We start from the raw sequence: 13,358 nt of genomic DNA, 5'->3' as shown, positions 1-13,358 counted from the left end.
GTCAGTCTCGCTCGTCTCGTGTAGAATATGTCCTGTCTGAATCGTGAAGGGAAGCTCTGGGCTCCTGGCTTTCTCGAGAGACTGTTTAGGCTTTTGCATGTACTTCTGAATGTGAGTTCCTAATCCTGATTCAAATTTATCTATGATAGGTGTGATACATAATCCTTCAAGTGTGACTTTATGACTATCTACTTCTTAATACTGTTGTGTTGATGTATGTACAAAACTAGGCTCCAGGGGTTCCATCTTCGAAACTTAATTCCGAGTTCTTTGACTGTGTCTAGGATGTGTTACACACTTCCTCCTGATCCACATGCTTCCAGTAAGAGGTTACATTTGTTAAGAAATAATTCCTATCAGCCTTCGTACATCGTTCTTAGTTTAACTTATTACCAGTTACAGAATACATCCATAATCTTTTTTTTTTTTAAACTTATTTGAGGTTTTCGAATCGGCTGTTATTTTCTTGTTTTAAAGTACGGCGGCCATCATTAGTGCCTTCAGAGACTCCGTGATTACGTAACTGAAATTACTTTTTTGTATACATATTTGTAAATAATTATGTTTCTTGACACTGTCAAGTTGACAAAGGATTATATCTTCCTGCTGCCGTCTGAGTTTACAGGCGATGAAATGTCGAAGCAACGAGAAGGGTGCCCCTTATCTTATGACGTTTATATATGTCGTTGCTTGTTAAGCCCAACGAAAGAAAGTTAGCGTCCACATGATGGCTCTGGGGTTGCCAAAGATGCTGGGGTTCCAAGACCAAAGTGTATGATTAAGAATGAAGAATGAGACACTTCTGAAAAATTTGGGAATCTTTACTTAGGAAACGTTTCGCCAGCCAGTAGCTTCTTCAGTCCAATACAAAGAATAACAGAGGAAGATGAGGAAGAGTATGAGGTAAACAGTCCCTCAGCCTAGAGTTAATGTGTTCGATCCATCAGTCTTGAAAAATATACATGTGTGCCAAGTTCCTTATATACTGCAGTCAGGTGAGAAGAAACAGGAGAGGCGGAGTCACGATTGCACAAATCGACTAGTGTAAGTAGGTCATGCCTATAGATTAAGTAAGTGTTGAGGAAATCCCTGTATCAAGATCCCAAGATGTTGCACTGTCTGACAGGTATGATGAAAAAGGTTTCGAGAACTAACAACTTGTTGGTTTTCAAAACCATTTTCATCACATGATTAAGATTGAAATAGAGCCAGTATATGGTCTCACCCTGCTTTCACGTTCTCTGATCTGATCTTGGTGGCATCACTAGATGGTTTCAGTTTGTTGTGGATATGCTAGTAAGTGGTCTCAGCTGGTCTGGTAGTGGTGGTATCATTAAATGCATTTACTTCCATCTAATTGTGGTGGTAGAGGTATGTTGTCTCACCTGGTCTGAGAGTAGTATTACTTTGATTGTACTAGTAGATGGTCTAACCCAGTTGTAGTAGAGGAGGTAGATATACCAGGTATAACCAGTAGCTGTATATGGTGTCATCTGATATCGTGGCACCAGAAGATTGTAACACCTTATTATGGCACTAGCAGATGGTGTCACCTGGTTATAATGGTACCAGCAGATGATCTTGGTAATCATGGTATGTACCAGTAGATTATCTTACCTGGTTAGAATGGTACTAGTAGACGATCTTATTTGGTATTCATGGTACCAATAGATTATCTTACCTGGTTATGATGGTACCAGCAGATCTTACATAGTTAATGGTACCAGTCGATGATCTTACCTGTAATGGTACCAGTCGATGATCTTACCTGTAATGGTACCAGTCTATGATCTTACCTGGTTATGATGGTACCAGTCGATGGTCTTACCTGGTTATGATGGTACCAGTCTATGAACTTACCTGGTTATGATGGTACCAGTCTATGAGCTTACCTGGTTATGATGGTACCAATATATGAAGACTGGTCTCTCCGTGCCGTGGGTTACTACACACGTTAGGTTGATGGGTGACCCACGGTGGACGAAGATCTCCGGAGCGTTGAGCACCCACGCCCGCGGCACTGGGTTTACATACCAAGTGCAAGTGACGAATGAAGGCGTGCAGACCAGAGGGCGTGGAGTCCACAGACCATGCAAGAACCAGAGAGAGAAAGAGACTTTATCAGAACTGTGTTTAGAATGCAGTAACGTAAGACAGTAATTCCTTGAAATTACATTAATGCCTAGCAATTACATAAAAGAATTTGGGGGGTTCTTCAGTGGGACCGATCCCCTTGATGCTGGCGAAGGGTTCTGAGGGTTCTTCAGTGGGACCGACCCCCTTGATGCTGGCGAAGGGTTCTGAGGGTTCTTCAGTGGGACCGACCCCCTTGATGCTGGCGAAGGGTTCTGAGGGTTCTTCAATAGGACCGACTCCCTTGATGCTGGCGAAGGGTTCTGAGGGTTCTTCAGTGGGACCGACCCCCTTGATGCTGGCGAAGGGTTCTGAGGGTTCTTCAGTGGGACCGACCCCCTTGATGCTGGCGAAGGGTTCTTGATTAAGTCAGTTGCGACTGCTCCTTACGCCTCTCATCAGCCTTTATTTACCTCGCATTCACCAGGCGCTGTGACCCATATGGGTTTAGCCCTTCCCCTAATATTAATTATGAATCTGATTATGATAATATAATAATAATAATAATAATAATAATAATAATATGAGGTATCCTCCAAAAAAGGAGTACCTATGTGTGTGTGTGTGTATATATATATATATATATATATATATATATATATATATATATATATATATATATATATATTATATATATATATATATAATATATATATATATATATATAATTAGTAGTAGGTTGGTAGACAGCAACCACCCAGGGAGGTACTACCGTCCTGCCAAGTGAGTGTAAAACGAAGCCTGTGATTGTTTTACATGATGGTAGGATTGCTGATGTCTTTTGTCTGTCTCATAAATATGCAAGATTACAGGCATGTCTTGCTACTTCTACTTACACTTAGGTCACACTACACATACATGTACACATTTATTTATACACACTCATCTGAGTTTTCTTTGATTTTATCTTAATAGTTCTTGGTCTTATTAATTTTCCTTTTATATCCATGGGGAAGTGGAATAAGAATCTTTCCTCCGTAAGCCATGCGTGTTGTAAAAGTCAACTAAAATGCCGGGAACAATGGGCTAGTAACCCCTTTTCCTGTAAAGATTACTAAAAAGAATAAGAAGAAGAAAATTGTCAAAGTGGGAAGTCTGAATGTGCGTGGATGTTGTGCAGATGATAAGAAAGAGATGATTGTGGATGTTATGAATGAGAAGAAGCTGGATGTCCTGGCTTTAAGTGAAACAAAGCTGAAGGGGGTGGGAGAGTTTCAGTGGAGAGGAATAAATGGGATTAGGTCAGGGGTTTCAAATAGAGTTAGAGCTAAAGAAGGAGTAGCAATAATGTTGAAGGATAAGCTATGGCAGGAAAAGAGGGACTATAAATGTATTAATTCAAGGATTATGTGGAGTAAAATAAAGATTGGATGTGAAAAGTGGGTTATAATAAGCGTGTATGCACCTGGAGAAGAGAGAAGTGTAGAGGAGAGAGAGAGATTTTGGGAAATGTTGAGTGAATGCGTGGGGAGTTTTGAATCAAGTGTGAGAGTAATGGTGGTTGGGGATTTTAATGCTAAAGTGGGTAAAAATGTTATGGAGGGAGTAGTAGGTAAATTTGGGGTGCCAGGGGTAAATGTAAATGGGGAGCCTTTAATTGAGCTATGTGTAGAAAGAAATTTGGTAATAAGTAATACATATTTTATGAAAAAGAGGATAAATAAATATACAAGGTATGATGTAGCACGTAATGAAAGTAGTTTATTAGATTATGTATTGGTGGATAAAAGGTTGATGGGTAGGCTCCAGGATGTACATGTTTATAGAGGGGCAACTGATATATCGGATCATTATTTAGTTGTAGCTACAGTTAGAGTAAGAGGTAGATGGGAAAAGAGGAAGGTGGCAACAACAAGTAAGAGGGAAGTGAAAGTGTATAAACTAAGGGAGGAGGAAGTTCGGGTGAGATATAAGCGACTATTGGCAGAAAGGTGGGCTAGTGCAAAGATGAGTAGTGGGGGGGTTGAAGAGGGTTGGAATAGTTTTAAAAATGCAGTATTAGAATGTGGGGCAGAAGTTTGTGGTTATAGGAGGGTGGGGGCAGGAGGAAAGAGGAGTGATTGGTGGAATGATGAAGTAAAGGGTGTGATAAAAGAGAAAAAGGTAGCTTATGAGAGGTTTTTACAAAGCAGAAGTGTTATAAGAAGAGCAGAGTATATGGAGAGTAAAAGAAAGGTAAAGAGAGTGGTGAGAGAGTGCAAAAGGAGAGCAGATGATAGAGTGGGAGAGGCACTGTCAAGAAATTTTAATGAAAATAAGAAAAAATTTTGGAGTGAGTTAAACAAGTTAAGAAAGCCTAGGGAAAATATGGATTTGTCAGTTAAAAACAGAGTAGGGGAGTTAGTAGATGGGGAGATGGAGGTATTGGGTAGATGGCGAGAATATTTTGAGGAACTTTTAAATGTTAAGGAAGAAAGGGAGGCAGTAATTTCATGCACTGGTCAGGGAGGTATACCATCTTTTAGGAGTGAAGAAGAGCAGAATGTAAGTGTGGGGGAGGTACGTGAGGCATTACGTAAAATGAAAGGGGGTAAAGCAGCTGGAACTGATGGGATCATGACAGAAATGTTAAAAGCAGGGGGGGATATAGTGTTGGAGTGGTTGGTACTTTTGTTTAATAAATGTATGAAAGAGGGGAAGGTACCTAGGGATTGGCAGAGAGCATGTATAGTCCCTTTATATAAAGGGAAAGGGGACAAAAGAGACTGTAAAAATTATAGAGGAATAAGCTTACTGAGTATACCAGGAAAAGTGTACGGTAGGGTTATAATTGAAAGATTTAGAGGTAAGACAGAATGTAGGATTGCGGATGAGCAAGGAGGTTTTAGAGTGGGTAGGGGATGTGTAGATCAGGTGTTTACATTGAAGCATATATGTGAACAGTATTTAGATAAAGATAGGGAAGTTTTTATTGCATTTATGGATTTAGAAAAGGCATATGATAGAGTGGATAGAGGAGCAATGTGGCAGATGTTGCAAGTATATGGAATAGGTGGTAAGTTATTAAATGCTGTAAAGAGTTTTTATGAGGATAGTGAGGCTCAGGTTAGGGTGTGTAGAAGAGAGGGAGACTACTTCCCGGTAAAAGTAGGTCTTAGACAGGGATGTGTAATGTCACCATGGTTGTTTAATATATTTATAGATGGGGTTGTAAAGGAAGTAAATGCTAGGGTGTTTGGGAGAGGGGTGGGATTAAATTATGGGGAATCAAATTCAAAATGGGAATTGACACAGTTACTTTTTGCTGATGATACTGTGCTTATGGGAGATTCTAAAGAAAAATTGCAAAGGTTAGTGGATGAGTTTGGGAATGTGTGTAAAGGTAGAAAGTTGAAAGTGAACATAGAAAAGAGTAAGGTGATGAGGGTGTCAAATGATTTAGATAAAGAAAAATTGGATATCAAATTGGGGAGGAGGAGTATGGAAGAAGTGAATGTTTTCAGATACTTGGGAGTTGACGTGTCGGCGGATGGATTTATGAAGGATGAGGTTAATCATAGAATTGATGAGGGAAAAAAGGTGAGTGGTGCGTTGAGGTATATGTGGAGTCAAAAAACGTTATCTATGGAGGCAAAGAAGGGAATGTATGAAAGTATAGTAGTACCAACACTCTTATATGGGTGTGAAGCTTGGGTGGTAAATGCAGCAGCGAGGAGACGGTTGGAGGCAGCGGAGATGTCCTGTTTAAGGGCAATGTGTGGTGTAAATATTATGCAGAAAATTCGGAGTGTGGAAATTAGGAGAAGGTGTGGAGTTAATAAAAGTATTAGTCAGAGGGCAGAAGAGGGGTTGTTGAGGTGGTTTGGTCATTTAGAGAGAATGGATCACAGTAGAATGACATGGAAAGCATATAAATCTATAGGGGAAGGAAGGCGGGGTAGGGGTCGTCCTCGAAAGGGTTGGAGAGAGGGGGTAAAGGAGGTTTTGTGGGTAAGGGGCTTGGACTTCCAGCAAGCGTGCGTGAGCGTGTTAGATAGGAGTGAATGGAGACGAATGGTACTTGGGACCTGACGATCTGTTGGAGTGTGAGCAGGGTAATATTTAGTGAAGGGATTCAGGGAAACCGGTTATTTTCATATAGTCGGACTTGAGTCCTGGAAATGGGAAGTACAATGCCTGCACTTTAAAGGAGGGGTTTGGGATATTGGCAGTTTGGAGGGATATGTTGTGTATCTTTATATGTTTATGCTTCTAGACTGTTGTATTCTGAGCACCTCTGCAAAAACAGTGATAATGTGCGAGTGTGGTGAAAGTGTTGAATGATGATGAAAGTATTTTCTTTTTGGGGATTTTCTTTCTTTTTTGGGTCACCCTGCCTCGGTGGGAGACGGCCGACTTGTTGATTGCGCTTACTGCTTGCAGCTGCAATGCTGCTATTGCTGCTGCTGCTAGCTTAGCTTGGCAACTGCTGTTGCTGCTGCTGCTGCTGCTGCTGCTGCTTGCAGCAGCTGCTGGTTGCTGGTGCTGCTGCTGCGGTGGCTGCTGCTGCTGCTGCGGTGGCTGCTGCTGCTGCGGTGGCTGCTGCTGCCCGCGCAGCGCTGCTGCTGCTGCTGCTGCTGCTGCTGCTGCTGCTGCTGCTGCTGCTGCTGCTGCAGCACCTGCTGCTGCTGCTGCTGCTGCTGCTGCTGTTGCTGCTGAAGCAGCTGCTGCTGCTTGCTTGTTGCAGCTGCTGCCCAAGCAGCATGCACTGCTGCTGCTACTAGTAGCAACTTGCTGCTGGTTGTGGTGCTGCTGCTGCTGCTGCACTGCTGCTGCTGCTGCTGCTGCTGCTGGCAAGCTGCTGTTGGCTAACGCATGCTGCTGCTGTTGCTGCTGTTGCTGCATGCTGCATAGCTGCTGCTGCTACTACTGCTGCTGCTGCTGCTGCTGCTGCTGCTGCTGCTGCTGTTGCTGTTGCTACTATTACTGCTGCTACAGACACCACTACTGCTACTGCTACAACCACCACTACTGCTAATACTACTAACTACTACTACTGTAATATGCCCTCCTTCCGTTCTACCTCTCATCCCCTCGGCAATTGAAGCAATGATGTAGCTGACGAGGCTGCCTTGACTCCCACATACGATGCTCAGCCTTATTGCTGCCGCCAGTCCGCGACAGCCGGTGTAGATTGCAGCCAAGGCAATGGAACTGGATTCGTTACATTTCCTGATGTTTCCGTGGGAATGTTAAGGTTATCTTTACAACATGCATAATTATGCTATATCAAACGTGCCCAAGACTCATTAGAGGCTCACACACAAAATTTGTCACACGGAATGATAGATAAACATCAACGTTTTGACGCAGTGAGTTTGGCGACTATCTTCCTCCACCTACACCTGGAGAGACTGGTGAAGATGTTATGATAAACAATGTCACACAGAAGCAGAGTGCATATTGTGAGGTGACTGATCCCTCCTGACCTTGTTAATGCTACTTAAGTATATACCACAGTCGTTGATAATATGGGAGGGTAAAATGAAGCTTAGTGAACACTGTGACGCAGGTACATTAACTAATTAAACCGAGGTTATAAATCCTGTAATCTCTCAAGAAGCCGATGGCAGCGCCTTTTTTAGTTCTCGATGTTAATGTTCTACCTCCCAAACTCAGCGATGTGGAATCGTCTTTCAAAATTACCATTGAAGTGAGGAAATGATGGTAAACTCATCTTCCACTATCCAGAGATGAACTTACCTTTAAAGTTTATGAGAAGCCAGCTAATGAAGACGATTTCTTACACTTTTACTTACACCATCATACTGGAGTAACAACATATACGGGCATTTTTTATTCGTAGGCTTTCTGTAGACTTTGAAATAACGTGACCTGATCATTTGACCCGCTACGTTGACTGGCATACACGTCGTTTTCTTTCAGGGTTTCAAGCTCTGTATGAGCCTCGGGAAATGTGAAGTAATCTGAGTCAATTCAGTGAAAGATTGGAGAGCTCCAATTCCTTGGATTAACAACCCGTCACCAACGTCTATACACCTCTTCAGTTTTTGTGTTTGTTTCAATTGCCACGGGTTCAATAATCTTACAAAGCCTGATTGTATGCAACTGTTGTGTCTAACAATTATACAAATGTAAATAGTCATTTTTATTTAGTAAAAACAGCACTAACTGGTGCTTGTCAATATTCTGAAATGAGTATATTATTGGAACTTCCAGAACTGAACAACACCTGATTGGCCGGCGTACATTTCACCATATACAGTCTTCCTCTTATAAAGTATTAATATCTCCCATAATAAAAAAAAATAAGAGAAATAACTAGTTTTGCCTGTGTTACGATACGTTGCTGGTACTCTTGCAAATAAGTAACCGGTTGAATTAAGTTCAGTTGGTAACCACTAACCTGGCAGCTGGTGAACTCTTGAACCAAGGAATTAGATCTATCTTCCCTTGCATTGGATAGAATCAGAATGCTTCCCATTCCATGGGCACTATTTGACATCATTGGGTTTAGCGTTAGCATGGTGATGTCATTCACATGAATGTGAAGTGTAGACGGAGACAACACCTCACACTACATCATTATTGAGATTCACAATTTAGCAACACACTAAATTTTTGTAGAGGTTATAGCCAGGTTCAGTCCGCCCAAGTTAGACAGCCGTCACGTAGATCACGCTCCCATATACAGAAAGTTACCTGATAAAACATAGACGTGAGTCTCTGTGTAGTCCGACCTTAACCCGACTTCACCAGACCAATCTTGAAGTGTTGGAGGCACAAACATTAAATTGTCCTATTCAATGTCCCGAGATGGCTCAGCATACAGTATTTTTAATTGATAATTCTCCAGGAGAAATAGAATCTCCTTCGTTACCAGTCTTGAATATCGTTACAAAACACTAAAATGCGTCTCAAATCTCGTTATGCAAGATACATTTACAAACTATAACACCTGACCCTCATTCATAGTATAATTCTGCTGTAGGAGATTTTAGACAAGCTCCCTCGACCACCGACCTCAGGTAAGTTAATTTCCATTCATAATTTTTTAAGCATTGACACTCTAGCACATCCACTACCACGGAAAACTCAAATTTATGATTTATGACGATCAGTTTATTAGTTTGAGCTCCAGGGCCATGAAACTATTATTTCTTAAGTCATCAGTTCTCAAAAGCCCCTTTTTCTCTGGCTGATTCTGGCAATCAAAATAGACGGGTTGCCAAGCTTCATGAGACTCCGTCTGGTCCAGTCCCTCATCAATTTCAGCAATGAATGGCAGGGTTAGGTCCCAGCTCTTGAACCTGTTGAAGGAGTTCGCTCTGTTAAGGAGACAGAGCTACAGCTTCAAGCTGACATGTTGACCTCAAGCTTTATCTGTGTTTGAGAAAGATGGCTTCCAGCTTCGGGACCTTGTAAGCGTATTAAGCTTGAAAATTTCTCTGCCAATATGTCCACATATCCAGAAAGATATTTAGTACTAAATACTTAAGATTCTTTAGAAAGTACAAAAAGACTGAAACAATACACAAATAACCCGCACATAATAGAAAGCTTTTGACGACATTTCGGTCCGACTTAGACCGTCAACTAGCGTGTGACTAGTAAATAATCCAAGTTGGTCCGAAACGTCGTCATAAGTTTCTTTCTCCTACGTATGGGTTATTTATGTATGACGACCGTTTCTTTGTGTCAATCTCAAAATTGAAAATTTTTTTTTAGGGGGGTTTGGTTCCTGTTCATGGCCTTGTTGAGACCGCTGGGTCGGTGACGTCCTCGTTAATCGCCGTCACCTATACCATACCCATTACATAATACCGGAAACAACAGAATTTGAATAGCACACATGATCCTCAACCAGACAAAGCACCACCTACCTAACAACACGGGATTCACATGATCCCAGTGTCCACCTATTCTCATCCCAATATGATATTCTTCAGGTCACCACACTTCACTCTCCGCCTAACAAAAAAAAATGCATAAATCTTCTAGTGGAATGTATGAGTTACCATGGAGATAAAGTGGTCCTCTAAATGGAAGACCATGATTTTTTTAAGAGGGAGCAAAGTTTTCCAAGGACAAAGAGGGTTTCTCTTAGGACAGGGATTCTCTTGGACGAAAAGAATGTTACGTAGAAGAATATCAAGATTTTCTTAGGATTAATGAAAATCCTCTTAAGATAAATGTCACTCTTCTTCAAAGAGAGAAGAAGGTCCACTTTCAAATGTCTTGTTTTTTTGCTTCTCTTGCAGATGACTAAGGTCATTTTGTGAAGCTGACAGCTGCTGGTGTTTACAGTTGCTCGTGTTGTCAGATGCTCGTACTGAAAGCTGCTCTTGATGGCATCTGTTGGTGCTGATAGCTGGTGTTGCCGACCACTTATTTTTAGAAGTAGTAAATCTACTTGAAGCAATCTATCTATTTGATACGAGTTTCAGTCTATTTAACACAAGGTTCCATACAAAGCATACAAGTATCTGTCTACCTGATACGATTTTCCCATCATACTAACACGAATTTCCATCATTTTCCATCTACCTGACAAGAGTTACTGTCAATTTAAACGAGCTTCTATCTACCTAAGACGACTTTCCATATGTTTTATACGAGGTTCTATCTACTTAACGCGAGTTATCAAATACATTATACGATTTTCTATCTATTTAAAGCAAGATTCCATCTACCAGTTTCGAAGATTCTCAATATTTACTTATTATAATGTGACATTAATATCCCCTTCCTCGAGACACTTTCATAGTTAAATGACCTCCTGGAAAGGATAGCCAGGAAGTTGGAATGGGTCTGTCCCTTCTTCTTCTTCACTTGCACAATGTATCCTAAAACTACTTTGAAAATGTATCAAGGCGAGTTACTGACGACTTTTGCAGAAGACCGTAAGTGGGATTTCTTTTATTTTTATTTTTTTTTTTAGATAAAGGTTGTCTGGCGTGGGAAAATTTTCCAGAGAAAGTTGTTGTATTGCGAGAGATATACGGCTTCCAGGTGCTGCAGGCACGATATATATATATATATATATATATATATATATATATATATATATATATATATATATATATATATATATATATATATATATATATTATGTCGTGCCGAATAGGCAGAACTTGCGATCTTGGCTTAAATAGCAACGCTCATCTTGCCATATAGGACAAGTGAAAATTTGTGTATGCAATAATTTCGCCAAAATCACTCTGAACCTTACGAAAAAGTACATTTCATTGTGTTTGTTTAGTATTAAATTATTGTAAACAAATCTAAAATATATTTAGTTAGGTTAGGCTAAAATAAATTGTTCTTGTTATAATAAGGTTAGGTAAGTTTTCTAAGTTTCTTTTGGTGCAAAATTAAAAATTTTTACATTAACATTAATGAAAAAAATATATCTTTAAATGTATAAGAGAATTTTTTAGAAAGGACTTAATTTTAAATGAGTTCTTGCTAATTGACCAGTTTTACATATTCGGCACGACATATATATATATATATATATAAATATTTATAAATATATATATATATATATATATATATATATATATATATATATATATATATATATATATATATATATATATAACACTGCACTGGCCAAGGAGTCGAACCCATGCTGTTTTGGCCAGCCTCATAGTGAGAGAAAATGCATGACGCTTTAGACCACTAGATCACACAATCCTTAACAAAGGTGCATCCAGCCAAGCTAGATGTTGTACCCACCATCGAAGGACATACCGTGGTGTGGACGTCTCTGAGCTAATTTCATTCTGCTCCCTGTTTGTGTACTAGCTCAACATGGGTTCGACTCTTTGGCTAGTGCAGTGTTGTTATTGATTAATATCACTTGTTCCGAGGGTACAATAAAACACACACACACACACACACACACACACACACGCACACACGCACACACACACACACACACACGCACACACACACACACACACACACACACACACACACACACACACACATACACACACACACGCACACACACAGTCTCGGGTCTCGATGTTACTGACGAGAGGTTCACGAAGTCGCGGGTTCTAAGACAGGAGTTAATAGTGTCTTGGGGTTATAATAAATGATCAGTGTTTTGGTTCCCAAGATGGAAGAGGAATAAAAATCACGGGAGGAACACAGTCTTGGTTTCTAAGACGACAAACAATCTCGGTCTGTAAGAGGTCGGGGCAAACTCTTAGTCTCTAAGACGGGAGAACATTCTTAGTCTCTAAGAAGAGAGAAGCAATCTCCGTCTCTAAGACGGAAAGATCATAGTCTTGATGTTTAGGACGGGAGGAACAAAGTCTTTGTTTCTAAGACGGGAGGATCACAGTCTTTGTCTCTAAGACGGGAGGATGAAATTAAGACACATGTGCAATATCTGGGAATCTTTATTGTAGACGTTTCGCCATCCAGTGGCTTTATCAATACAAATTCCAGGACATAACTTGAAGAATACCATTCTTGTACAACTTGTCAGACACTGCAACATCATGGAATCTTGATTCTGAGGACATGTAGATAACCTTCACGACTACGACCACTACTACTACTACTAACCCATCTCTTTGGGTAGGACCTACTTCCACTGGGGAATCCCGCCTACCAGTGACTATGCCCTCGTCTGCTACCCGTCCCATTTCCACCTGACGTTAGTATATAAGCGTCAGGCGCCTTGCTTCTGCTTCAGAATCTCCACGACTACGGTGCTCTTCGCACCTACTCCAAGGTTGAGGGACTGATTACCTCATCTTCTGTACATAGTTCTATAGTCTTCAAGTTATGTCCTGGAATTTGTATTGATAAAGCCACTGGATGGCGAAACGTCTACAGTAAAGATACCCAGATGTTGCACGTGTCTTAATTTCATCTTATCTGTATTGTATACCATTCTTGTACAAGACGGGAGGTTCACAGTCTTTTTCTCTAAGATGGGAGGAGCTCAGTCTTTGTCTCTAAGACGGGAGGAGCTCAATCTTTGTCTCTAAGACGGGAGGAGCTCAATCTTTGTCTCTAAGACGGGAGGAGCTCAATCTTTGTCTCTAAGACGGTAGGAGCAAAGTCTTTATCTCTGTATTTAAGACAGGAAAGACACAGACATCATCTTTATCGCGGGAAGGAAACGAACTTAGTCGATTTGGGACAGAAAGAACAAGATCCTGGTTTTTACTGAGACAGAATTTTTTTTTTTTTTTTTTTTTTTTTTGGGGGGGGGGGTTATGGTCCTTTTGGGACAGGATGAACAAGTTCTTGTTGTTTCT

General features: G+C 40.7%; 1 protein-coding gene across 2 annotated transcripts in view; it reads right to left on the bottom strand.

Annotated features, from left to right (window-relative positions):
• The window catches only part of LOC128690483 (uncharacterized), a 487,473-nt gene that overhangs the window by 62,033 nt on the left and 412,082 nt on the right, over positions 1–13,358 (bottom strand). For both annotated transcript variants that reach the window (XM_070089605.1, XM_070089606.1), the window contains one exon: positions 1,893–2,020. In XM_070089605.1, coding sequence (XP_069945706.1) covers positions 1,893–2,020 — 128 coding nt within the window. The remainder of the gene's footprint in view (positions 1–1,892; positions 2,021–13,358) is intronic.

The sequence above is a fragment of the Cherax quadricarinatus genome, chromosome 29 (assembly GCF_038502225.1).
Source record: "Cherax quadricarinatus isolate ZL_2023a chromosome 29, ASM3850222v1, whole genome shotgun sequence".
Classification (NCBI taxonomy): domain Eukaryota; kingdom Metazoa; phylum Arthropoda; class Malacostraca; order Decapoda; family Parastacidae; genus Cherax; species Cherax quadricarinatus.
This window is presented reverse-complemented; position numbering and strand designations above follow the sequence as displayed.